Raw genomic sequence first — 26,426 nt, forward strand, 5'->3', positions numbered from 1 at the left:
AAACGAAAGACGGCGGATAAGTTAATGTACAATCTCTGTACGCTTTTAAAAGCATATGAGGCAATGTTGTTTTTATGCCTGACTGCAAAATCTGCAACCCTTAAACCCAAACCAAACGCAAACCCAAATTCCAACCCCACATGAGGTCGAGGACAAGCGGCATTTGCATAAAGTACTACGATGAGAATGACGATGACTATGACGATGACGATGCCGCCAACTTGTTAGCGGACGCTTGCATTTTTACTTGCATACACATATATACATTTGTATGCGAAGATAATGCAACGACGCCCATTGACGCCCAACGGCCACGTCCTTGTCTTCATCTCCACATGTCACTGCCAGTCTTAGTCTCAGTCGTTCGTAAACTTCATCCTTCTAACCAAGCCCACTCCCCACACAATGTCATGGCTGCATGCGTGTCTAAGAGAGCACATAAGTCGACCAGAAATCTATGCTAGTTCGTGTCGTCTGTTTGCGTATGTAGAAGAATGTATTAAGGAACTAGGACAGATATGGCGACTTTTTTTTTTGCTGATTAGTGGCTATAGATGGATGGATAAATTAGGCAGTGTACTATGGATGAAATCCTAGACTACTTTAAAAGTTTGAGTAGGCTTAAGGTATGACTAAAATGTTAATTAAATGGTCTAATTTTGAATTAGACAAAAATATAGATAAATAATTATCTAGGTATTTATAAGCTTACTTTTGAAATTATTAAAAAATCGTACAAACAATATTTGTGATGAGTTTATGTAGCAAACATGTTTCATTGTTCCCTTCATTTATAATTGGTTTTAAAAAAGGAGGAGGAAAATGTTAGAATAAAAATTAATTTTAATCCAAAAATGAATAATAAAAATAAATAAAAATTAGCCATGTTATACAGGTTTTGAATATCAATAGAACGAAATCAATGCATTATCCATAATAACGTAGAAACTGTTAAGTCTATAAGATCGTTTCCTGAACAGATTTTAAAGCTTGAAATTGCGTAAAGCCATAAGGCCGGTGTCTGGACCACCCCCTGGTTACGTTTTTGTTAAGCAAACTTTAGAAAAGACTTTATTTTGTAGTGAACAAAAGGCAAAAACAACACTACACTGTTTGTATGGGGGAAAAGTGTAGATATTTTTTCCATTTAAATCTACTCACTAGTTTTGTTTACATCATGTCTACTGATATGCAGGTTTTATTTGGAGAGATATTTTCTGTCAAAAACTTGTGTCAAAGCTTATTAAAGCTAATGAATCTAGTTAATTAAATATATGCAAATAAATACATGTACATATATATTTTATAAATTTATGCTCCTGTTTTCTGTTTTACACCGTCTTTTTTATATGGACTTATAGCCTTTTCTGATAAGTTTGTATTGATATTTCGAATAATGTAAAAAATTTAAAAAAGCAGCTAAAACAGAGTTTACTTTCTTAAAATTTTTAGTCTCTTATCTCATATATCACCCACTGTGCAGCGTGTAGGAATCAATTCAAAAGACAACTGAGAAAGAAGCTTGACATGTCGTCTTTGAAATTTACTCATTTTTCTAAACAGCGCAAAAAGGATAAAGAGTACGTGAGGTTATATGCAGTTTAGTTAATTAAGGATCTTCCCAGGGTAGCTGTTATCAGATATTTAAATGGTATTTAGCTTTCACTCTATTGTTTTAAATTAAACACTTTATTTTTAATAGATATTGAAACACATTGAATGGCATAATAGATACATTGGATATTGTTTTCCATCAGCGAGTATATATAACTGAATGGGTATATATATAAAGTCGGTAGTTCTAATGAACATTAAAGAATTCATTGTGATTCCTTATCGTTGGAATCCTCCGAAATCTTTTCATCTGTTTCCGGAAAGGGTAAGTCACGCAGACGCTGTACCATATCCTCCAAAGTCTCTGAAGTCTTCTCGGAATACTCGTTACCTTGACTTGTTGTGCGCTTTCTCGCAGCATCACTTTGTCGGGTGGCAGCACATAGATGAGCCATTGGCTTGCTATTGTTTTTATTGTCACCAAGATTCGATTTTGTTGGCGTTTTCTTGGGTATGGCTCCGGTAGACTGTTGCTGGATGGCCAATTGACTGGATGTAGTGGTAACTGTTACGCAACAGGCAGCTCCCTCGGTTTCCTCTTCGACACCCACAATTCTGCTACTGGCGATGTTGTTGGCCAAACTTGTACTGGTGGCCACCTCAGTGGCTTGAGTTTGTTCAACCAATTCGGCCTCCTGCCGCCGGCTGGCCTCCCGTTCGGCTATGCGATTAATTAAAGTGGTGCCCCGCTCTGAGGTGTGGCTGAGACGAGCAATTAGCTCATTGCCCTGGGCTTCCATTAGCCGCAAACGCTCTGCCCGATTGGCCGACACTCGCTCAATATCCTCTAGACGCTGCTCCACTGTCTGCGAGATGCTTGCCGATTTGCTGGCTCTTTCTGGCTCTGCGGGCTCTTCGTTTCCATGACGTTCGTGTAGAGTGTCCAGTTTATTAGAAATCTTCTCACCACGTTCATTGTTCTTGGAGAGCTGAGATAAAAGCTGTTGACTTTCCTGTTCCAAACGCTGAAGCCGTGCAGCTCTTCGCGATGTGTAGGCCTCCTCTTCGGCGGTTAGGGGCGACTTGCCCTGAGAGACATCCTCTTCAGTGTTACTTTCAAAGCTTCCCTCACGACTTGGTGCTCGTCTCAGGCGATCAAGAGATTTTTTAAGATAATTGCCACGATCTGTGGTCCTCATGATGCGCGATATTAATTGGCGGGACTCTTCCTCTAGGCGTCCTAGACGCTCGGAACGCTTTCGCGTATACTCCTCCTCTCTGGGTGTTAATGAACCCGAGGCTGGCGCGGAACTGGCTCTCGTCATTCTCTCCAAACGCTTACGATTAATGAACTCATCAAGTGGCACTGCATGTTGAGCGGGTGAAATCTCATCTTGAAAATCGCAAAGCTGAATCTCCAAACGCTCTCGATTGTCAGAGGTTTCTAAGACCTGTTTGATTAATGATTTACATTGTTCTTCCAGCTTTTGGATGCGGCTGGCCGTGCCCGAAGATGATGACGATGGCGATGATCCAGCGGTATCTACCTGGCCGCGTCGTCGAGAGCGAGATGAATGCAATATTTTGGGAATGGCGCCCCGAGATGATGATGTGCCAGCAGCCGCTTCAATCCCAGCACTACCATCAACATCATCATCGTCGTTGTCGTCGTCGTCGTCGTCATAGTCATCCGGTTCATTTACACCCTTCCGCCAACCACAAGTCGGTGGTGCACTGTTCCAACGCAAAACTATATCCTCAGCATTCTCATCAGAAGCAGCAGCAGCAACCGCAGCAGCTTGTCGTCCTGGCGATGTACTTTGCATGCGTTTTATCCTGCGTGTATGCTCAAATTGATCCCTTAGGTGCTTGCGGCGACAATTGACGGCTGTGGATGAAGATGAAGCTTCACCAGCAGTGGCCGCCATCACCTCATCCACATGCACATTAGCACCAGTTAATGTTTCACGTTCTTCATCAGATTGTGGCCCTGAATCGCTATAACCGCTCTCCGCCGAATGATTGGCATCCTCGAGTTTCCTTCTAGCGAATTCACGACGCCAGGCATCACATTGCTCTTGACTCTCATCATTTTTGGCCCGTGCCACCGCCCACTTTCGCCTGCAGTACTCCAGTTCGTCCTTTAGTTCACTAAGCAAACGACGCTTCTGCTGCAGTTGGTAGCGTAATATCTGCTCTTGAGTATGCAATTGGCGATGTTGTCGTTGCATTTTTCCTACCAAATGCCAGGTTTTAGTCAACTCCAAGCTAACAGCACTCAAGCGTTTTTCCTGCTCATTCAGACGATAGTCCAGATGACTGTTGAGAGTCTTCAAACGATTGGTTTCCTTAACCAAAGACTTTTTCTCCAATATAAGATCCTGAAAATAAAAGCAAGAGTTATGGTTAGTTGCTTAGCCTTCGTTTTTGGCGTTTGTCTAAAAATATTGAACATGTTTTGTGTGTCAGGCAACTGACCGATAAATTCAATTATGCAGACAACAACTGGCGTCGAACCACAAACCAATGGTTTAGCTCCCCCCCATCTCCATGCCACACAGAGCAAGGCTCTGCAGGACGTCAGCCATAATGAAGCTTCTCCTGCTTTGGCCTGCACTTTACTAAATAAAGCGCTTAAGTGAATAATGCAAAACTTTGCAACAGCCCAAGCCAAAACACAGGAGCAGACAGAGAGAAAGAGTGAGAGAGGACGGGACAGAAACGTTGCTGGGGAGGAATGGACAGAGTCTGGGTAGCACTTCATCAGGCAACCGGATACGACAACTAACAAGCCCGATTGTCCGCAGCACTTGAACAGCAGGACTCACCTTCAATTTGATATAGGTCTTACTGACGCTTAGCTCACTGGCTTTCCCTCCAGCTGCAGTTGCTCCTGCACCGGCTTCCGTTCGCCCAGTTCCAGATGGTAGCTCTTCAAACTGCACGCGCTCAATTTTGTGGTGACTCAAGAGCTCCATCAACACTTTCCAAACTTTTGGCAAGTTGCCAATGATTTCTTGGGCTGTTGCAACTTTTCCCATAATTTCGGGCTCATGGCCTTTTAACGAAGCCACAGCAGAGTTGGAGCTTCTACGCCTCGGCTTCCTAATGGCGCCTAAAGCCTCTAGCTTGACACTATCTGTGATGTCACCAACCTCGCCGGTTTCGGTTGAGCTTTGAGCGGGTGTGGGCGTGGGTGTGGTACTGCGGCTTTTATCCTGCTCCTGCTGCGGTAAGTCAACTTCATTCGACTGTGCTGCCTGTTCGACCAGTTCAAAGAGCAATTTGGGCAGGGTGGCTCCATCGCTGCAACTCCCCTCGGCTTGAGTCATTTGATTGAGCAACTGACGATTCTCCTCAAGCATTTGGGTGAGACGATCAATATCCAAATTGTTTTTACCATTAAAGCCCATTACCAGTTGACTAAAAAGCTGTAAACAAATAAGAAAATAATTGATTTCTGTACAATAAAAGAATTTTCGCTATAAACTCAATAAAAGTGTTCATCCCGATTAATTGAGTTCTTACATTTTCTTCACAGTTTTTTTTTAAAGGAGAAAAAATCCTTTTTAAATTTCTTAGATTTAATTGTGTTAAATGAAATTCAAAAGTTAAAATGAAATTTCAATTTGTTGCCCTTACACCACCAAAAATATTCTTCTATGTTTATTTTAAGTGAGGGTAGTTCTCATTTGTATGACTTTCACATTTATAACTGAATTGATTTATCTTTTATTCTTTAATATCTAATGATTCCCAACTGGTTAAAGCGTAAACACAATAAATGGATTAATAAATGGCTGTTCTTTTGAAATTGGTGTAATAAATGTCAACTGCTAACTATTTTGAATCGTTAACAAGACATTATTTCCACAAGAAAATATTTGTTTGTCTTTTCATTTAAATGTATGACTAAATTACCTTCTAAACCTGAGATTTTCGGTTAGTCAAGCAAGACATTGGATTGTGAGTTAAAGGCTATCTGACTATCGGGAACAGAACTGATTAATCAAATCAAAATTTGTTGAGAAATAGGAAATAACTTCCTTTACTAATCGCATTTTGTTCATAAATTGTTTATAAACTATTAAAAAATTATTCCATTATCTTGGAACACCAATTTAGCTAAAAATCCTAAACAATGGTTCATTTAACTAACTTGGGCTACTTCTAGGCCTATATTTTACTATAAATGGATGAATGGATATGCTTACCAAATTGACAGCTCCCACTTGATCTTTGAGGGTCCGTTTTTCATACTTGTGTTCAAAGCATTCTTCGCGCAGCTTGGCCAACTCCTCATTGGCAGTTTCCACTTCCTTCATTAAGCCCTGATTGCGTTCCTCAAAGTTTTTAGATCTAAGAATTAGCCACTTTAATTAGTGATAATTTCGGTGTAGTGTTAGAATTTAATTACTTTTCCTGTTCGGCCACGAGTTCATCTTTCTTAATCGATATGAGACGTTGTAAATTCTCATATTCAGCAGCTGCCACACGTTGGCGTTCCTCATAGAGCTGACGCAGTTGGCGTATATTGACCAATTGACGTTCGTATTCTTGTCGCAGATTATTCGACATTATTTTCATTTCTCGTTCACTGAAGGAGTTCTCTATCTGCTGTAGTTTCATCTTGAGCTGTAAATAGATGATTGTTCAGAGACATCTAAAGGAGAATAGGAAGAGTCAAAACTAACCTGGGCACATTGTTCCTCTTTGACACTTAGCATTTGCTTGCAACAGGATATCACCTCCTTGAGAGTGCCCACTTGACGCTGCACTACGTCCACTTCGCCACGTAATGTGAGATTATCAGCATTGGCCTGCTGGAGAGCCAATTGAGCATTGGCCAGCTCGATATTGGCATGACGACTCCGGCTCGTCGGGTTATCATCATCTGGATCGGTTTCCTCGGTAACTGGAGTTGACTCGTTAGTATCCTCCTTGCCCTGCTCTTTGCGCAAACGTTGATTTTCCTTCTCGGCATCTGATAATTGTTTCCTCAATTGATGAATTTCATCACGCAAATCCTGAACAGCCGTTTGACGTGCTTGTCGTTTGTGGCGCAGTTCTTCACGGAACTCTTCAAAAGTCTTTTCGACTGGTCGACTACTCGACGAAGGCGTAGGCGTAGGCGTCACTGAAGAAGATTTCTCTCGAGATTCTTCTACGGAACTTATTTGCTTATTTTCCATGGCAGTCGTTGCAGTCGGTAATGTTGATTGCTCTAGCAGCAAATTATCATGTTCGATCTCATGCCACCAGGGCTCGTCATCGTCTGTGACGGTCTGGTTGTGGGTCTGGGGCTGCGATTGCGATGGCAATTCATTTGCAGATGGCTGTGTCGAATCGGTATTTCCCATTCTTGTGTACAGAAACAAAGAAAATATCTTCTTGGTATGCAATCGGTTTATTGTTCTTGTTTACTTTTGGATGCACATACGTTTTATTTACGTTCAAGTTAATGCGACTTTTCTTCTCGAAAAATGAACAAATAAAACATACACACAAACACGAGAAGAAGAAAAACTTACGATACGATTCGATACGCTCCGAACCGATACGATATAGTCAATAGCACACACGAGTTTTTTTACCCCGATTTCGCAATTTTTTGATTGACTTTTACTTTTCTTTAACAAGAACTGAATTCGTGTTGATGCCTTATATTTTCCACCTCATATATATATCTATATCTAGGGCGTTGGGAATCAGATTTTAACCAGAAGAAAATGTCGTTTATATTTTTCGTTTCGTGGAGTTTCAAGTAAATATCTAGTATACACATATGATAAAAATCTATATGTATTGCCTAAGGTGGAAAATTTTCTTAAAATTTTCTCTATCCGTTCTACACAACTTTTCGTTTGGCCTGCTCGTGAAAAACTGAGAAAAATATGTTTGAAAAATGTTTTTTTTTTCTATTTTTAAAATCAAATATGTTTCTCTCTAACTAATGCCTCTCGCTCTTGCTCGGCATCTCTGTTGTAGCTTTCTTCTGACATTGGGTAGAACACTAGTTTAGTTTAATTTTTGTTTTTGTTATTTTCAGGGAGTGTAAGAGAGTGCAGGACTTGCCCTCCACCCTCAAAAAAAAGTTGCTTAATTAATTTTCATCTAAGTCTAGGCGATTTGATGCATTTTAATTGGATTTCTTCTTAAATGTGTCACATGAAAGATGTTTAAATTTAGCTTGACACGTCACATTCATTAATGGTAAACAAAAGAATATTGAAACAGTTGCCCAGATTTGATCAAAGACAAGAAAAGATAGATCAAACAATCAAAGAAATATTTCAAAGATTCATTTGATAAATATTTTCTAAACGCAAATAGTTTTCAATGCAAAATCTCGTAAATGCTTAAGGTGTTTTAGGGTAAAACATAATTATAAGAAAAAATGTTTAATCATGTTTAACCACCTTTCGCAATAAGTTTTGCTAAAATAAGAGAAGTTCTCTGCGGTCTCAAGAGAATATAATTTTATCCAACATTTCAAAGCAGCTATACTGAGAAACTTAGAAACTTTGAAAGGAACCCAAGTGGTCGAATTGGTCTTTCCTTTCTTCTTTTACTTAATTTTGTCATTCAGAACTGCTTGGGTCTTCACTCAGGATTTCCCATAGCTGCATTCTGATCAATCATAGTTCATCACTAATCCATCTGTCAGTTTCTACTTCAAGCTATCAATAAGAAAGCTACTGGAATCAAACTAACTAATAAAAGTTTTTTACCTAATTTAGTTCGATTTTGACAACTTGTTGAATCGGACCATTAAAATTCCTAACTGTCATACAAACCATTGATTGAAAAGCCTTCTTTATTGAAAAATATCTCCAAAATATTGAACAATCGTATTATAATAGGTCTTACAATTAGTAAGGAATACCTTATAAAATAGAAAATTCTTTAGAAATACAAAAATACCTGAAAAACAAAACATATTCAAACAGTTGTATTAAACATCGGCTAGATCAGTTAGATTTAGAAATATAAAATTGAACAAATAACCTGAATTATGTACTTTTGTGTTTTTGTAAGATAGGAATTTAATTAAATTTCGTCTTTAATTCTTTTTCGAAATTTCATTTTCACTCAAAATGCAAATTTCTTAAAGTGCAAGTTAGAAATTAAGACAATGACTTTTATAAAATGTTATACTTGTTTCTTTGTTTCAATAGTTTAATGTAGTTTAAAATTCTCTTGATCAGTTTATTTTACTCAGAGTTTATACTAGGATACCAAATTCATATTTTCTTTGGAATATTACTAATTGAAGGGTTTCTTTTTTTATTTTAAATTATTCTCTGGTGACAATGGTGAATCATTACATCGAAAATTGAAATGTGAATTAGGAAACCTCTTTAGTTTTATTTAGTTGTGTAATCTTAACCTACTTTGGTTATTCTTGATTATAATTTGTTATTTGACATAAATTTATTTTGTTGTCAATTGGTTTATAAGTACAAATAAAATTGACTTTGAACCCCTCGAAGAATGGTACAATGGGTGTGTTGGAGTGCCTAATAGCTTCTGCTTTGCTTTCGAATTGGTTTTTGTCAGGGGAAAAAGTTTTGAAATGAAAATGCATTTTGTTCTACTACTAGTTTTGGCAATTCTTTTTTATTTTTTTGAGTTCTTTTTCTCGCACTCATTTGAAAAACGCGGGGAAATACGCAGCAATGAGTTTGAAGCGGATAAGAAGGAAGGAGCAGCAGGATGTGCACATTTGGCAAAGTGTCGCCACTGTGAGAATGCTGAGCAGCTCAGCTCAGGCTTGAAAATGAAAATCAACAATGCAATTTGCCATGTTGCCTCTTTGTTGTCCGCACAGACAAAGCGCAAGAAAAAAAAAAAACAGAATAAAAAAAAAAAATGTAGGAAAACTTGAAGCGCCTGGCAAAAGTTGTAACCAGCCACCAGTCCACCGCCCACCATTGCCAGAGCCTTTGCTCCCAACTTTACCAGAGATTGCACCACGCAAATGTGCAGCAGCGAAAGTAACAAGGACCAATGACAGTGACTGCAAAAAAGTTGTGCATTGTGTTCATTATAATGGAATAATAAACCGAAGCGGCAGGCTTCGGGTTCAGATTGAAAAACCCCCGTTTACTTCACCGCCACGCAACCACGCAATGTAGAGTGGCCCCATCTCGCATCTCCACTATATCCTTTGGCTGCTTGCTGCTATTTGTGTCCTGTTGTTGTTATTGCTGTTGCTTGTCTTCATCTTTCTCAAGTTTCAGCAGTTTTTCTTTGGCTTTGGCTGAGTTAATAACCAAAATGGAAGTTTTCGGCTTCATTATCCTGGCAGCGGGGGAAAAGTGCATTCCCATATAGACAGATACATATAAATATATATGCATATATGCAGAGATGTCATCTACTCGGCATTCCTGTGGTTAATTAGAAGCAACTTTTGTGCCAAAGTCAAAGTAAACCTGAACAGGCAGCAGGACAAAGTAAACACATACATTCCATTCTTATGCATCACTGAGAATAATTATAGGTTTGCATATTTATTTATAATTAATAACCACAAATATTTCCTGCATTGTCCTTCTAAGGGAATTTCACCCCTTCGAAATGTTGGTATCTAAAACTATAAGAAACAAATGCGGATAAACTAATTTCATTCATAATTTTTTCTCAGTGCATCTTATCAAGATGCAAGCTGAGACTTTAAATCATAAATAATGCAACAAACTTGCACATATTTTGCGGCTGAGAAGGCTAAGCAACACAACACAATCTACCAAGGGTGGTGGCTTGATTCGTCGATGGTGGTGGCAGGGGGACAACTTCATTAGACAGCAACACGTTGACACTTCCGCCTGAGCTTTTATTTCCGGACGATGCCAACGGACCAGTGTGTGTTGCTACAAAATAGACTTACAGTACTTACGTGCACATCCGTTACAGCGGGGTGATGGGGGTGGAAGCATATGCAGAATAAATGCAGCAACATAGTTGTTTGTACTTTTGAATTTTGGCGGCAATTTCAGTGTTTGTTAAACCGCACAAAAGTAGGCAACGCTTTTTAGGCAACGTTCTAACAGTGCACTGTTAATTTGGCTATGTTAACTTACAGCTAATTCATAACGGATTTTCAAATTTATATTTTTATGCTATTTGTTACAAAAGATACTTATACTATATGGACTCAGAGTTGGTGGTATGAGAATAAATGGTGGTATAGAATGAAATCATAATCAAAGACTACAATTTAGACACATTCTCCATACACATGGGTTCCTTTTTAAGACGTAACTTTCTCGTTTACATAATCACAGAAAGTTTTTCAATACAAGACAACAATAAGGAAAAGGTAAAGAAGCCAGGTCAGATGCTCCAGACAATGGCAATCTTAATCGAATAAACGAAAAAATTTTACACGATTTCATGAATGAGAAAATCCTTGAAAGAGACGGCTGAAAATCAGAATTGTGTACGATCAAAAATTCAGACTATTTATCAAGACAGTAAACAAAAAGTAGCCTACAAAAAAATCCTACGTCAAAGTTAGAATTTTGATAAAACATTCGATTCGACCGAAAAACCAAGTAATGATACCGGAAAGACCTAAAAATGAGTAAAACAAAAACAATTCATTATAATAAGATAATTAAGTAGTAACAGCGGACAATCTCACTAAAACGACTATAGCTTCTAAAATATAAAATATTATTATTGAAATAGGATCTATATTCTATTTAGATACTTCGAAATCCAACCATTTTGTTTTGGGTATCTATGTCGTTTAATTCCTGCTTATGTAGATAATCGTTTCTAGTTTTCTTACAGCCAGTTGAACATGAAATTGAGTTAGAAATCGATTAAAACATTTTTGAAACCAATGTTTCAAAACTTCAATAAAGTTCCCACAGTTTTATGCAAACTTCAGCACAGTGTGCTTCAAGGCTTGATTCATTAAATTTTCAAAAAGTTTACCTAAAAGGCCAACAAGCAATTTCTAGAATTATCTTCAATATTCAATACTCGTTATATTCCAAAAAGATGATTTAAAGATTAACAAATCACTTTTTCGTTACTCTAGCTTCATAGATCTTTTGGAATGGGGCAGAACACTTGATATCTAGATAGCCCAGTTAATAAGACACATTTAATTAATTTTTAACTACTTCATTTAATTATTATTTATTTATTTAAAATTTTCATTGAAACACGATCTAGATGGATTTCTTTTGCCCATCCATCATTTTTTTAATTTACTTACTCTCATCATTTGGTTAATTACATACAACTACGAAAAATATAATATGTAAATTTTTTCTTTCATATCATTTGTAAAATTGTATTTTCTTTTTACACATAGAGGACGTACTATTTGCTGTCTTAAGCCTTAAAATCGAAACATAGGGGATAAATAAATTAAACAAAATATACATAGTATAATTTTTACATAATCGAAATTTTCATTTCAGTTTTTTTTTTAGTCGCTTTTGAAATTTAACAGAATTATTTTGTTGACAAAATAATAATGCAAATAAAATTCGTTAAATTATGATTACAAATACAAAACAATGCATTTTAGCACAAATACTAAAGAACATAAAACATTATTTCGCGTTTCTAAAAACCTTCTTTTTTTTTATCAATCTTTCTGCCTCTCTTTTTTTCTGTTCACTTGGGCGATCGGGCCTGATTGATCTTTTGTTTCTCCTCATCGGTGAATTCCAGGATACTTTCGATGGCCTGTAGATGACCTTGGGAGTTCTCTTTATCGGTTAGGAAATAGAAAATGGCGCTTTTAAGGAATTGTAGCGTAACTTCCGGATCAACATGAGTACGATTCTTTTGGGCATCCAGCAAGCGGCGATAGATGGTCTATATAATAACAAGTTATATATATATATACACATTTGAAAATATAATTTGTGTATATTGGGTTAATTGTGTACAAAAAAAGAATAGTGCAAGGGGCAAAACAAAAAAAAAGAGGGAAAAAGGGGATTAGTTTTTTGTTATTGAAAGGATACCAAATAAACGTGTGATTAGTTTATGGAAAAACAAATTAAATGTATGTAGTTTATGTACAGAAAGGTTTTTGAATCATTTGGGAGTGAACATTTAGGTAATGCTTGATATATGTAACATTGAGTATATATGGTTATATATATATGTAGATGTAAGGGCAAAAGATTAATGGATTTACTTGGAATATAATGAACCACATGCTATATGTATGTATTTATGTACGTTTAATGTTGCTTTTAGTACGCAACGAAAACCGTTTGACACTAGCCTTTTGTTTAATATATATTAAAACAAAAACATACCTTTTTAATTAGTTAGTATAAAACACTAAACAATAATCAATTACATATGTTTTCCAAATTAATCTTACCCCCTTTTGCCCACATCCCCTGATCGTACATAGAATGCATGAACAATGGCCATGATATGTATGTATTTTCTTTCCAATGAAAGGATTAATTATAATTATTCGATGATATAAATCCAAAATAAAAAAGAATAACCAAATGTTCCATAGCCAATCAAAGTATAAATAAAACTAAAGCATTTGAATTTGTTGCTTTTTTTGTAAATAATTTTTATCAACAATAAACTAAAATTTGGGTTAGGGTTTTTTTTTTGTTTTTGTTTTGGATATTACAAACCTTACGCGCGCCAAGTACCCATAATGAAATCGCCTCCTTTGCAGTAAGGAGGGCATTATTACTGCCGCACTGCTCCCTCATTCTACAATCTGGTGCCTACAAAAATAGTTTTTTGGTTTTTGCATTTTGTTTTTTGTTTTTGCAATTGTTTTTGGTATTATAGATACAACAAAAAAAAATAGAAAATAGATTTTTAAAAGTAAATTATAGTATTTAAAATTAAAATAAAGTCCAACCTTCATATTTAGAAAACACTACGAAAAAATCCATGCACTATTTTTTTAATAATTTCTATAAGCATGCAAACTGTTTATCAAAATATATATTAGATATGATTCTGATTAAATTTTGGAACACTCAAATTGGGTTTATTTGGATTTATGTATATGTAAATTTATGAGAGAAAGAAATGTTTCAATTTCATTGTCCCTACATTTGATTTATGTTTCAAGATCGGACCACATCAAATCATGACTTCAGGGATTTATAGAAAAATATATTCGATATATTCTTAATATTAAGAAGAACTTGCCAAGAAATAGTTCTGAATAAAAAGACTCATTTTCATGAAAGATTTTACTGACCCTTTTTTTAAGAAGTAAGAAAGTTCATTTACTCACGTACTCACTAACTGACCTGCTTAGTTGACTCACTGACTTATTTGTTCAGTTGACTCATTCATTTAAACGGTCTTTGGTAACTTTGTTTTCCGAGGTCTCTAATCAGTTCTTAAGCTCTTGTGAAAAGAACGTATTAACATTATTTAAAACTTTCCAACGACTAAAAGCATCTCTGACTAATCGATTTAGTCATATCAATTATTAAAAAATTTAGAAATTAAGGCTATTTTAATTAACCCTCTAATACCCAAGAGTGTCTCAAGACACATATCGATACTTTATAAAATCATTGATACTGACCATTTTTGAAACCATTTTGAAGTTAATTTATGTTAAAAAGTTTCATTTGTTTATTCCCAACTTTAATGAAATTCAAATTTTTCAAAATAGTTTGTTTTCATTGTTTGTTACATAATTTGATGACAATCGATAAAAAACTCACGAGCATTAGAGGGTTAAATATATATAATTTCTATAACTAATGTCAGGTTCATGTTCAAATCTCTTATTCAGTGTGATAAAAACTGATCTAGTAAGTCGGTGAAAAACTGAGTGAATAAGTGAAAGAGTCAAAAGGAAGGAGTTTAGTGAACATGAACTCTCACTCATTATTTTAATTTTAAAATTAATTTTTAAATTAAATTAATTTTGTTCACTCACTCACAAGTGACCAAATACTATATTACTATATGACAAAGTCGGGTCTTTCTGAAGTCGGATACCGATTATAAACCATAATTCTAACATAATTTTAATAGAAAGAATAGTTATAATACGAATAATACTAAGTGAAGCGCAAAATTTTGTACAAATCTTACAACTCTGGTAAGTCCAAAGTTAATTTTGGGCTTTCTGGTATTCTTATATTCGATTAGCTAACGATTCAAACTCAAGGCAACGAAATGGAATGAAACAAAACGTGTATATGGAAATTAAACGTTGCTTTTAATGTAGTTTTTTTGTTTAATTGATTGCGTGGTAAGAAATGAATTAAGCAAAAAATGTTACTTAAAAGCTACATAAATAAAATATAAAGTTAAATGGGCATTTCAATTAGTTGCAGCTTTTTCAGCCAGATAAAGGAGCCAAATTGAAAATACCATAGACAAAAACGAATGTGTGAATGTAAATGTGTGTAAATGGTGTATGGATCGTTGGTGTCGCTGTCCTCACGATGCAACAAAATGCAACACACAAAACAAAATCGAAAATAGTATGAGAAATATATTGAAGAATCTTACGCGTATGTTCTCCAATTCATCCTGAGTGCTCTGAAGCTGTTGCAAAAGTTCATTGATCGACACCTTGCTATCCGGTTGGCGTTGCGCTAATTCCAAAGCCTGCAAAATTGGAACAGTGGAATGAAGAATGTTTTTCTTTCTGGGGAAAGGTGCAAAAATGTACCTGATCGGCTCGAGCAATGCGCTCAGACTCCTGTCCCTGTTGATACATATGCAAATACATTTTCTTTTGTTTATCCTCATGCTCAATTAGCTTTCGCTGCAGATCCTCCAATTGTTTCTCCAGCTCTCTTATGCGCTGCTTGGCTTGCTCATAGTCGGGCACAATATCCGAGTAACGTGTATTGCATTCGGCTAGCTTCTGGAGCAAAGCTTCAACTTTATCATTGTGGGAACGCTTCAATTCACTGGTGGCTCCATCTTGAGTACGTATCAGTTCCTCGATTCGCCGCTCATACATGCGTATAAGCTCTTGACGCTGCAGTTCATAGTTCTCCAAGTTGCTAACATCAGCGCCCCCTGCCTCAGCCTCAGCATCGACATCGGCTTCACCGTCTGGAGTGGATGCCCCACAAGCTTCACTCTGCGTTTGAGAATCCTTCGAGTGCACTGAGGACATGGTCAAATCCTCAAAGTGTCCCGAATCGGCATAAGAGCTTTGCATCTCGGCTGACATTTGCAATTGCTGTTGCTGCTGGCGGGCCAAATGAAGTGGACTACATTTGGCATTCGCCTCATCAACCATTTCGACAATGGGCGAAACATCCTGCGAAGTTTTTAGTTCAGCTTCCCGTACAGTAACAGCATCCGATGAGGCAGAACGTTCTTCCGGCGAGCTCAATGAGGCTTTAAACACACGCAGTTCCACAACTTCTCGAGTGAGACGCAATAGTTCCGAATCCTTTTGCTCCAGATCCTGTCGTGCTACGCAGAGTAACTCCTTGAGGCGACGTATCTGGCGCTGGGCACGTTGCGTAGGCGTCAAATAATCAGGACCCACCTGCCCGGCATAGTTGGAACAGTGTACAACATACTTCATTTTTCGACCACTGAAAGTGGTGCCATTTCTACACAAGATTGAGACATGTTTATTGAGAGATCCACCATAAACTTTAGATCGAAGTACTCACCTGGCAACATAGGGATGCTCACAAGACATGGTCGAACGACCCGAAGTAGTTGTTACAAATGAATACATGGAATCTAAATCATCATCCAGATAGGTGCTAGGTGAATCTGGTGTCACTGGCGGTGTCTTTGGTGAGATTTTAGCTTCATGCAGTGTGGACAATTTCTTTGGGGGCGTCGCCTTGATACAATGACCCTGCCGGATGCAATTGTGTGGTGGCGTGCTAGTCGCCGTAGTAGTAGCCGCAACTGCCGCCTCGTTCGTCGTGGTCTCACCGCCGTTCAACTTCAGAGACTGCAAATAATTCGATAGACAAGAAACATCGATTAGCAAAAATCTTTCTAATTTCTTTGCTTTCCCTGCGGTTTTTAGTGTCTCTATTTCCCTAACACGCTCTTCCCATTCCCATCAGTTTCTTCTTTCATCTCTTTCTCTCTCTCCTAATCACTCAATCACTGTATTGCGTGAATACCAAGCTGTTCAGTCGTGCATAGTTTGCAAAATTTACACAACATGGCGTGAAATAAGGCGTAGAAAAGGGAGTAAGGAAAGCAAAGGGGAATTGGAAGACCAAGACCAATCCAAGTTTCAATCCGTAACGCCCCAAAACCAATTTGTTGCCTTACATTTTACAAATCAGTTTTGTGAATGTTAACGGCGTTTACTTTCCATCTCTCTTGGCTAGCAAACATTTTTGTGGTCAATTAACTGCTCATTAGCTAGCTGACTATCGGATTTTGAACTTTTATCTAGTCTAATGTGCCCTAGGCCAAAATGAAACCAATTTCGCAGCTAACCCACTGACTGAGTTTTGTTTTTTTTTTGTTGGATCTTACCAAACGGTACAATGCGCGAGTACTTAAGTGTGACATGGTGTCTGCAATGGTCCTGATTGTCTATACAAAGGATAGTACAAATATTAAAAATGTCTAAAAATATAATTGGTGTAATTGGAAAGTGTTCCTAGATCAATATACAAATTGAGACAGTTTTCGAAAAAACCATTTTTCCTACAAAAAAAAAATGTGATGATTAAAACTTGAGGAGTTTCAAATAGTTTTAAAATGAATCAGCCATGAAAAAATCTTTTAATTTACATTTTTAAAAGGAAGGGAATCGAAATGTAGTGGTTCCCATAAAAATAAAATCAAAATCACGCATTATAGATATGCTGAACCAGAGTATGCTTTTACCTAATAGGTCGACAATCTGATTAAATCGTGAGTCATTTATAACACCATTTATAACAAAATTATATGTATGTAGAATACTGCGTCAAAATATTTGTGGATCTAACAATAAATTGTCTAAAGAGCTTAGTGAAATAACCATTCGTTATAAGGTAATTCATTTTAACTAAAAAACTACTATTCACTTAAAATAGACATAAAATTTATATTTGCTATATGTATTCAGAAATAGAAAATGCGATGGGTGGATGCTAAAATCTACTACCTACTCATTATATAAATAAGTCATTTAAAACTATATGAACCAATTCCCGTGGTAAGATCCAATGACAATATACTTTTTGAAGTTGAAGTTCTAATCTCTAGTTGTCTAAGTTTTTTTCTCTGGAATATATTAACTAGGCTTTTTCATATCCATAGCTCCCACAGCATACGAAAAGTTGTTTCAAAGTTGCTTCCAAGGTTCTAGACAATTTCAGGTGAAGTTTCTCTAAAGTTTTGTTTATTATAATTTCTTAATTGAATTAAAGGTAAAGCTGTGTTTGTTTTTTTTTTTTAGAAATTCGAATTCAAAATTGCTGCTCCGACTTATTTTAATCTTTGCCTACGCTTTTGGTTACTTTAAAATATTCAAAAAAATCTTATTATTTATAAATGTTTTGAATATTTTTAAATACAAAGAGACACGGCGAATTTGTATCTGATTTCATAATTTACTTTTCTCTATTGAACTTTTACTTTTTACTGTTTCTAAATGTGAACTCTATTAAAAATAGAATTCTCCCCACAATAGCAAGTAAAAATTAATATAACCATTTTGAATTAAAATTGAATAGAAACCAAAACCAGAAAACTAATGTTTGAGTGCGGACATGTAAGTAAATTGACGTCAATCTATTGGCCACACTGAATGTGCATTGATTTAGCTCTGTCCCACTTCTTGGCACTAAGTCATTGACCAACGACAATTGTTATTTTCCTCCACTGTTGTCAACACAAAACCATTTCCATTTGACTAACAAACAAAAGCGCTTTACAGTGGCTACTTTGCAGCACATGGCTTAAGCCCATATCCATTTATAGCTACATACATATATATTTCATAATCATTAATGAGTCTTGTGCTCTATATATATATATGTACATAGTTGGTAATTGGGTAATATAAAATTCTAGTTCTGGGAAATGGTTCTTCATGGTTAAGCAATTATACAGGTATATGATATTAACGCACAAGCAAAAGCCTCTCTCTGGGCATCTAAACTGGGCTAACACGGCAAACACTTGGCTTAAGCCAGGCACGTTGTTACGCACTTGAAATGCAAATTAAACTTGGAGGCTTACTACTTAATATCAATTTCAAAATTCCACTATAGTCACGTCTAGGTGGCAATTAAGCCAAAGACCAAAGAAAAATCGATGGCTTAGAGTGTGGAAAGCCACGTGTATATAGGTGCAGGCAGGTGAGTCAAATGGACAATATAGCCCAATTGGCTGAATGCCAATTTTACGTCATATAAACAAACATATACACATAGATTCCCATTTTATTTTGCCAACTGTTTTTTGTTTTATTTTAGCCATTTTTGTTTATGTTTTAGTGTTTTGTTATTGTTTTTGGTTTTCTTCGTCACGTGTTGACAATAAGTCTGAATTGCAAGGAAGATTGTCATCTTTTGGCTTCCTTTTGTGTGGAATTTATTTTACTTTTTCAAGGTTGGCACTGGGAAACGTTTTATTGAAATGAAAGTAATATTCAGCTATGTATATCTGGTATAGCTTTGTAAAGAAAAAAATGCACCAATTCGCTGCTTGTCTAAAACCTTTCACTTTGTTTCCTCATTGTGTAACTTTAACCTCATTGTATATACATATCTGAATAATGAAACGTCAATCATACGAGATAAACTTAACAGAATTTTGGATAAATGAGGTATTGGGTTAGTTTCTTGAAACTTTGTTCTATTAGGTCTATAAAATTCAATGAAAAGTAGCAAGCGCCATTACTTTAATTGAAGTGAGATTATTTTTTATAAGATTAACAGTTTAAACTATCTACTGACACATCGGTTATATAATTAAAATCGAATTAATTTTTGTCCCTTAGTAGTTATGCGATTCAGAAATATTTTTGAAAACTGGATTGATTTTTAAACTTTATTGATATTTATTTTATAGTTTAGCTTATCCTCTATTGAGAATTTCGAGTTTACCTTGTTAAGTAGTGAATTTTTAAGCGATAAAAAGTATTAAATTAACTGATACTAAAAGCTTGACTATGTCAGAGAGGTTAAGAGATTTGGAACTTTTTTGAAAAGGATCTGATAAAACAAATGTATAATACTCTTTATTTGGCACGCTATTACTTCTAAAAAGATTGGTGAATTGATAAATAATGCCATTAGATAATTATTTTTTAAATTATTAAATTGGTCTATTAGAAATTCCTTCTAGTTTACATGACACTTTTTTTTTGTTTTTTTTTAAATACCCGAAAAAAATTAAATTAGGCATAGAATAAATAGATATATATACATATATTTTTTGAAATATTATATAATCGTTATTCAAATAAAAACTATCTGAGCTTTTACTTTTTTCTCGTTCCATGAAATATCGACAAAATGCATTTATTTTTCACCTATTTATTTTACATAATTAAATAATTACATCGGTTCTGGGCTATTATAAAAATCAATAACAATTATTAATTTATTATGGGAAAAACATTGAGGCCAACGAACCGAGTGCCTCACTTGGCCTCGTGTAAATTGAAAAAACTTAAATATAGAGTGCAGAACCTTTCACCTATGTAATTACCATTTATAAGCCACCATTTTGGCCCCCAAAAAGCATTCCGTCGCCCGTTGCCCGTTACCCGTCTCACTATTGTTTCAATGTCTTTTTATTTCAACTAGTTTAAGCGAAGCAATAAACTCTGCGAACGTTTTTAGAAGCAATATTCTTTAAACAATAAGAAGAGCAAACAAAAAAACCAACAACAAAGCACAACAACAATTGCTAAACGCGCGAATCCGACAAAAAAATCTTGTTCACGCTTTCAGTTGGAGCATAAAAAATCAACTGAAACGCAAATCATTTGGCTAAGAGTGAACAAAAAACCAGGCGAAAGAAGATACCGAAATAAAAAAGAAAACACAAAAACGAAGAAGCTAAAAGTAACAACAATTACAACCCTCGGAGAAAAAAAAGAAAGAGAGAGAGAGAGAGAGTGAGCAAACAGAAAAAAAGCATGGGAAATTGTGGGTGTGAGATTGTTTGGCATTGGGGATGATTTTTCATATTTGCGCACTTGCATTTCCTTGACGAACAGCTGTTTTTCTCTCCCCAAAAATACGAGAAACGGAACGGAAATGAAACCAGCCTGCCCGGTGAGAAAGTTGCCACGAAATTTCTGAGTAAACTAAGCGACTCTTAAATTGCACATCATTTGCATTATGCTCAGAATAATGTATGAAAAATGACTCTTAAAAAAAAACACTATGAAATGCAGTTTTTGCATATGGGAAAATGGGTCTTTATATAACTTCTCATTGTACTTAAAATTTATATAAGCTTTACAATTAATCAACAATTTCCCTTTCCTTACACTTGCATACAATTGGCGAAGCAGTAAACTCTACGGAAATTGTTTTAAAAACAATCAAAAAAGTTAATTTTCTTTTTTTTTTTTTAATTTGCCCTTATATCTTTCATAATGAGTAAGTTTAGATAATACTTAAAGTTTGAAAAGTTTTTTGAAACTCAAATCATGTAATATAGAACTGCGGCTCTTCAGGAGATTCTTTACTAGGCTATGACTATGAAATTTAATTTTTAATCTTTTATATTAATATTTTTATTATATTTTTAACTACTTGGAATGTAGCAAATCTTGGACATTCATTTTTTCATACGAAAATTCATTAATAACTAAATAAGTAGTGAGCTTAAAGCTTAGTTTGTTAAATAAAAAACCTTGAATTTAGTTTTATAAATATTAAAAGAAAAACTAAAACTCTTGAATTTCATAAGTAAAACTTTAATTTTCTATTAGTAATGAAAATCCAAAAGTCTTATTGGAAATACTAAAACTAACTCGAAAACAATACAAGAAATTTTAAAATTTTATAAAAACATTCCTGTTTTTTTTTGAAGTGACTATATAATAATATAAATATTAATATTCAATAAAATAAATGAAAAATATTGATATATATTTAAGTATTATATGTATGGCGTTTAAAAACTTCATAAACTAAAAGCATTTTAAAAGTAATAACTACTAAAACTGAATCATAACCTGGCCAACTTCCAGCGAATCTTTCAAAACTGTAAGGCCTTTAAAACTGTAAGCCGCTATTACATCGAAACTGTAAAGCTTGTAAGTTGTATGAACTGAAAAACTGTTGCAATGATGATGTAAAAAAATATATTTAATTAAAATATATTTTATTGCTATGTGGTGTCAGGGGACTCCCAGAGTAGAATGTCATGTAATAATTATACCAAATATTATGAATACCTTGTTAGAAATCATATTTGAAATTCAAATTCAATGCTATGGGAAATGCTATTCATTTGAAGTTGTTGTTAAACCTACTAAGTCAATAATTTATACTTGAAGCTTGTAAATTTACTGAATAGTATTATTTACTATTTATATGTATAATCGAAAATGTGTGCATCTTTTTTTTCATACAAAAGAAGTAAAAATTCAATTGACAACTTTTAAGGTTGTATATTTGTTTTTTAAATATCTTTGAAAACCCAAAGGTTAGTATTAGTATTCGAAATCTTCTAGTTCATTTTTTTTTTTTTTTTTTGGAAAACCATTAAATGTATTAGCAATTGTAAAAGTGTTTGGAAAAGTCTCTTAATTGGGCTCTTTTAACAAAAAGAACCCATTGAAACTAATGTTTGTCAAAACTTGACGTTTTTAATTTTAAATTGAGATATATTAATAAACTTTTTTGTTTTGTTAATACTAAAGATCAGTATTTGAAAGTCTTCCACCATTCAAGATCGTTTTTGTGCCTCCAACACTATTTGAAGACTCTTTCTCTAACCCGCTATGTTAAATTAAAAACAAAACAAAAAGTTAATAAGAAGACACATATGTATGCAAATTTTTGTTGACACACTTTTTGCAACGCTAACAAGGCAAAACTTTATTTATCCTGCCACCCACGTGGTGTCTTTGCGTGTGTGTGTGTGATTGTGTCTGACCCACGCAGTTTCGTAATACGGCATTGTAGTCCTTCTCGTTACCCTCGTCGTTACACTTTATCGTGTATCTACCGCCCTTTAGTGAGTTACATAGGTCAGCAGCGTCAAAGCAAAAATCAATATGGCCCAAAACACCGCCCCCATAACTTACCATATTACGCGACTTGGAGGTGTTTATAGTTGCTGCATTTCCATCCATTTGGTTGTCCGTTGATTTGGACAATTCCTTTTGATTCGGCGTCAGGGGTGTTGGGCATAATGCCTTTGGTGCATCTTTCACTTCCGGTTTTGTGGGGGAGGAGGTCGCCGTTTTGTGGCCTAAATTGCTCCAACTACGGTTACGCGTCAAGTGGCTAAGGGAACCAGCAGAATTCGAGGATCCGGATGTAGTTGACGATGATGGCTTGGTGAGCTTGGCGCGCGTACTAAAACCATTCTCGCTGCCGGCTGAGCCAATAAGTTGTTGTTCCTCTTTTCGGTTCTCGCGCAAACGCATTGAGGCGGAACACTGGAATGGAACAACTTCCGCCTGTGGTATTCGTGTGGGTGGCAATGGTAACACCTCCTTCTTTATCAATGACGTCTCCTTCGATAACGACGTCATCTGCATATGTGAAAGTAAATTGAGAAAGATTTTGTTTAGAAATCAAAGTAATATGCAAATTGCAAAATAATTAAAATATTTCCAATGCACTTTCGAAATGGAAAAAGAAAAAAATTTGAAAAATTGAACAGTTTCATAATTGAATGCTCGATTTAAACGTCTTAATTATCTGTAAGCCCGCTTGCAGATAATTAAAACTTTCTTCAAGCAACAATTAACGATTAACTCTAGCCACCGCCTGAGTTTGGTTTACTTCCAATGCATTGTGCACTGGGCAAACCAATGAAAAGTGAAATTAAATCAGTTTCCATCATCATCATTATCATCATTATGATGATCGTCCATTATTATGGTTAGTCATCATTATCATTAAGAAGACATGCAACCACGGGATAATTATGAAATTTGTTTTCGAGATCATTTTCGATTGTCTTGTATAGTGTTTCTCGTGTGTGTGTGTCTGTGTGTGTGTGTGTGTGTGTGGCAGATCTTTCAAGTCTTTGTCCCCGTTCTACTTGCCTTCTCGTACTTCCCAACCTTAAGTTTAATTTTGCGGTTAAACAGACACAAAACATGTGACACTTTATATGCAGAAATTGTGCAAGCATTGCCATGGCTCGATGTGAATGATACTTGACTCGGAATTTTTAGCTACCTAATACGTGCAATATTAACGATGAATCACAGCAATAAGAATTAAGTAAATGAAAATGAACAAATTTAATCTGACATAAAACGGCAGTGTCAAAAAGTAGGTGTTTAATGACAAATGCGATAAAAGTTTTTAAGTTTATATCACAAAAAAAATTGTTTTTTTCTGTCGATTCTAGATTTTAGATGTAAATTATGCAATATGGTGTCAAAAAAAGTTTAGAAAAAAATTAAATTCTTTATGTGTTTTTAAATGCAAATTCTACGACTGCCCATTGCATACTTTAGGGGGCAATGCCACTTCATTTGGCTTTCTTAATTGGTTTAATATGATTGAATTGTACAGTGGCTGATCTAGGCCTGTGAAACGTGGAACTTTGCACCATAAAATATGCAATAAACAGTTGTAGAACATGCTATTTGGAAGCATGTATAGAAATTTTTAAATGTCTTATGCATAAAATAGTATATTCCTTGTAGCAACTATTCCTTATAGACAATTGAAATTACGAGTCACACGAACATTTATAAACTTGTCAAAATGAATTCTTCTCGCATCTATTTCATGCTTTAAGGGGCACTCTTTTGATAGCCGTAGTTCAGACAATACATATCTCACCCTATAAGTTGAGGGATTTGTAGATATAGAAAATATAGGTATAAGTAGAAGAAATATAGGTATATATATATATGCCATATCTTAAAGTCAATATTAATAACTCAACAACTTATTGAGGTTTAAATAAAAATTCTAAAGCCCATTCGACTTCAATCATCAACATTGACATTCTATAAATTCTATTACATATATAAACAATTGACAGAGCTTATATGTACATATATGACAAATAGTTCTTATCGTGTCTGAATAAAATAAAATAAAGTATGAAAAGTTAGATAAACAAAATAAAACCAAAATATGAATACACGTTAACTGAACAAGGAATTATTTCTATAGAAATTTTAAAGGAGAAGGACTATATACATACATATATGATCTTATATGATTATTTGTGACTAATTTTTTGATAGAACTAGAGGAAAAAAGTGTTTTAAAAACAAATCTTGGTCGATTCAAAAGATAAGTTCTATTTATATTCTTTTCGCTGTAAGTTTACCGTTTTTAAACTTTTTAACATTTTATCTATTTCATATGAAATTTCTTATTTTTTTAAGAACTAATGTATCAATACACAAACATACATATATACAAATGAAAATAAGATCAATCAATCGACCTATTGGCCACCTTATATTACTTAGGCCAATACTTACTGACCAAATGATCAGTACTCTCATTCGTGAAATAGGCGTTTATAAAAAATAACATTGCCAAATATTATCAAAATGTACATATAAACAAATCAAATAATAAAAATTTCTATCTACAGCGCCAGGGTCTCCACTGGGTTAAATCAACAATTGAAATGATTTTACTAACAAATTGTAGATCTCCCTCTTTATCTTTCTATAGGGTATCGCAAATGTCATTACAACATCTTTACAGTTTAGTTAAAACCCTTTTATTTAATGGAAATTAATTAATTGTAAGTCTATTTCTCATTACATTCATTCAGATGCAATTACGAACTCCAAAACTTTTCCTTTTCACAAAAAACGAGAAAAAAAAAACAAGAGCAATAAAAGGAAAATTATAAATAATTACGAAAAGCCCAAAATAATTGTTTCACTCTTCAGTTGATTTTGGACTTGGATGTCTGCATGATCTCTTTTCGGCTCCATCTTCTTCATGTTTGGGGCAATTAGAGTTTGAGCCACTATCATTTTGTTAACGTATTTCCGCTCATTTCATTTCGGCCAGGTCTCGTCTGTGTCTGTGTGTGTGTTAGGGGCGGGGGCAGGTGGTGTGTGGGCCATAAAAGGTCAATTTCACAGCTGAACAAACGTGTTTTAGTTTTTTTTATTTTACAAACGCTTATTTTGGTTTTCAGTTAACAAATTGTTTGTTGTTTTGGCCACGTTTATCGCATGCCATTTAAAGAGATCGAAATGCCGGATCGAGACAAACTAAAAATTATCTCAAGACAAGGTCAATGATAGTCCCCATACGAAACGTGACGATATGTTATAATAATATTAAACGATTTGTCAAAGAGTTTTATATATAAACGAATAGAAAAACGTGACAACAATTTCTCTCCCCTCACTCTCACTCTCCCTCTTGCCAAGGCATTACCTAAATGTTAGTTCTCCGCCTATGCTTACTTATCAACAAAAACAAAAAGCAACAAAAACAATAAACCAATTTTTTTTTGTTTCAGTTCGCTGATAAGCACAAGCAAAATAATGGAAAAAGAAGAATTGACAGGTTTTTTTTTTGCTGGTCTAAGCAAAAAGTTTCGCCACTTTTTAGATATATACCTTTACTTGCGATTTTCTTAAGTGTCTGTGTGTGTGTGTGTGTGTTATTATAATAACAAATATAATTAAACAATTGCACACAAATTATACGTCAAATTAACAATCAATAAACGTGTCTGTAGTAATATTTTACAAAATAAACGTAACGCGCGTGGCGAACGACAAAATGCAACTGAAGGCAGAAAAT

At 35.0% G+C, this 26,426-nt stretch overlaps 2 protein-coding genes across 6 annotated transcripts; both read right to left on the reverse strand.

Annotated features, from left to right (window-relative positions):
• Positions 1-1,666: 1,666 nt before the first annotated feature.
• Positions 1,667-7,368, reverse strand: LOC6641633 (restin homolog). Of its 2 annotated transcripts, XM_023175442.2 has the most exons (6): positions 7,086-7,368; positions 6,249-6,915; positions 5,972-6,189; positions 5,769-5,913; positions 4,383-4,985; positions 1,667-3,935 (listed from the first exon to the last, which is right to left on the reverse strand). In XM_023175442.2, exons 2-6 carry the CDS (start codon positions 6,912-6,914, stop codon positions 1,821-1,823), a joined length of 3,747 nt encoding a protein of 1,248 aa, XP_023031210.1. In that variant the 5' UTR covers position 6,915; positions 7,086-7,368; the 3' UTR covers positions 1,667-1,820. The 2 variants fall into 2 exon arrangements, with proteins under 2 accessions (XP_023031210.1, XP_002064503.1); XM_002064467.4 differs by lacking the exon at positions 7,086-7,368 and having other exon boundaries at positions 6,249-7,060.
• A 4,620-nt stretch (positions 7,369-11,988) lies between these two features.
• On the reverse strand, positions 11,989-26,281 carry LOC6641632 (protein quick-to-court). Of its 4 annotated transcripts, XM_002064466.4 has the most exons (7): positions 26,240-26,281; positions 22,754-23,206; positions 16,185-16,477; positions 15,218-16,121; positions 15,055-15,153; positions 13,194-13,289; positions 11,989-12,399 (listed from the first exon to the last, which is right to left on the reverse strand). In XM_002064466.4, the coding sequence occupies exons 2-7, from the start codon at positions 23,204-23,206 to the stop codon at positions 12,196-12,198; spliced, it is 2,049 nt and encodes a 682-aa protein (XP_002064502.3). In that variant the 5' UTR covers positions 26,240-26,281; the 3' UTR covers positions 11,989-12,195. The 4 variants fall into 4 exon arrangements, with proteins under 4 accessions (XP_002064502.3, XP_046867060.1, XP_023031174.1 ...); XM_047011104.1 differs by lacking the exon at positions 13,194-13,289 and having other exon boundaries at positions 26,240-26,280; XM_023175406.2 differs by lacking the exons at positions 22,754-23,206; positions 26,240-26,281 and adding an exon at positions 17,020-17,147 and having other exon boundaries at positions 11,990-12,399.
• Positions 26,282-26,426: the final 145 nt, after the last annotated feature.

This window comes from Drosophila willistoni (genome assembly GCF_018902025.1).
Source record: "Drosophila willistoni isolate 14030-0811.24 chromosome 2R unlocalized genomic scaffold, UCI_dwil_1.1 Seg200, whole genome shotgun sequence".
Taxonomy (NCBI): Eukaryota; Metazoa; Arthropoda; class Insecta; order Diptera; family Drosophilidae; genus Drosophila; species Drosophila willistoni.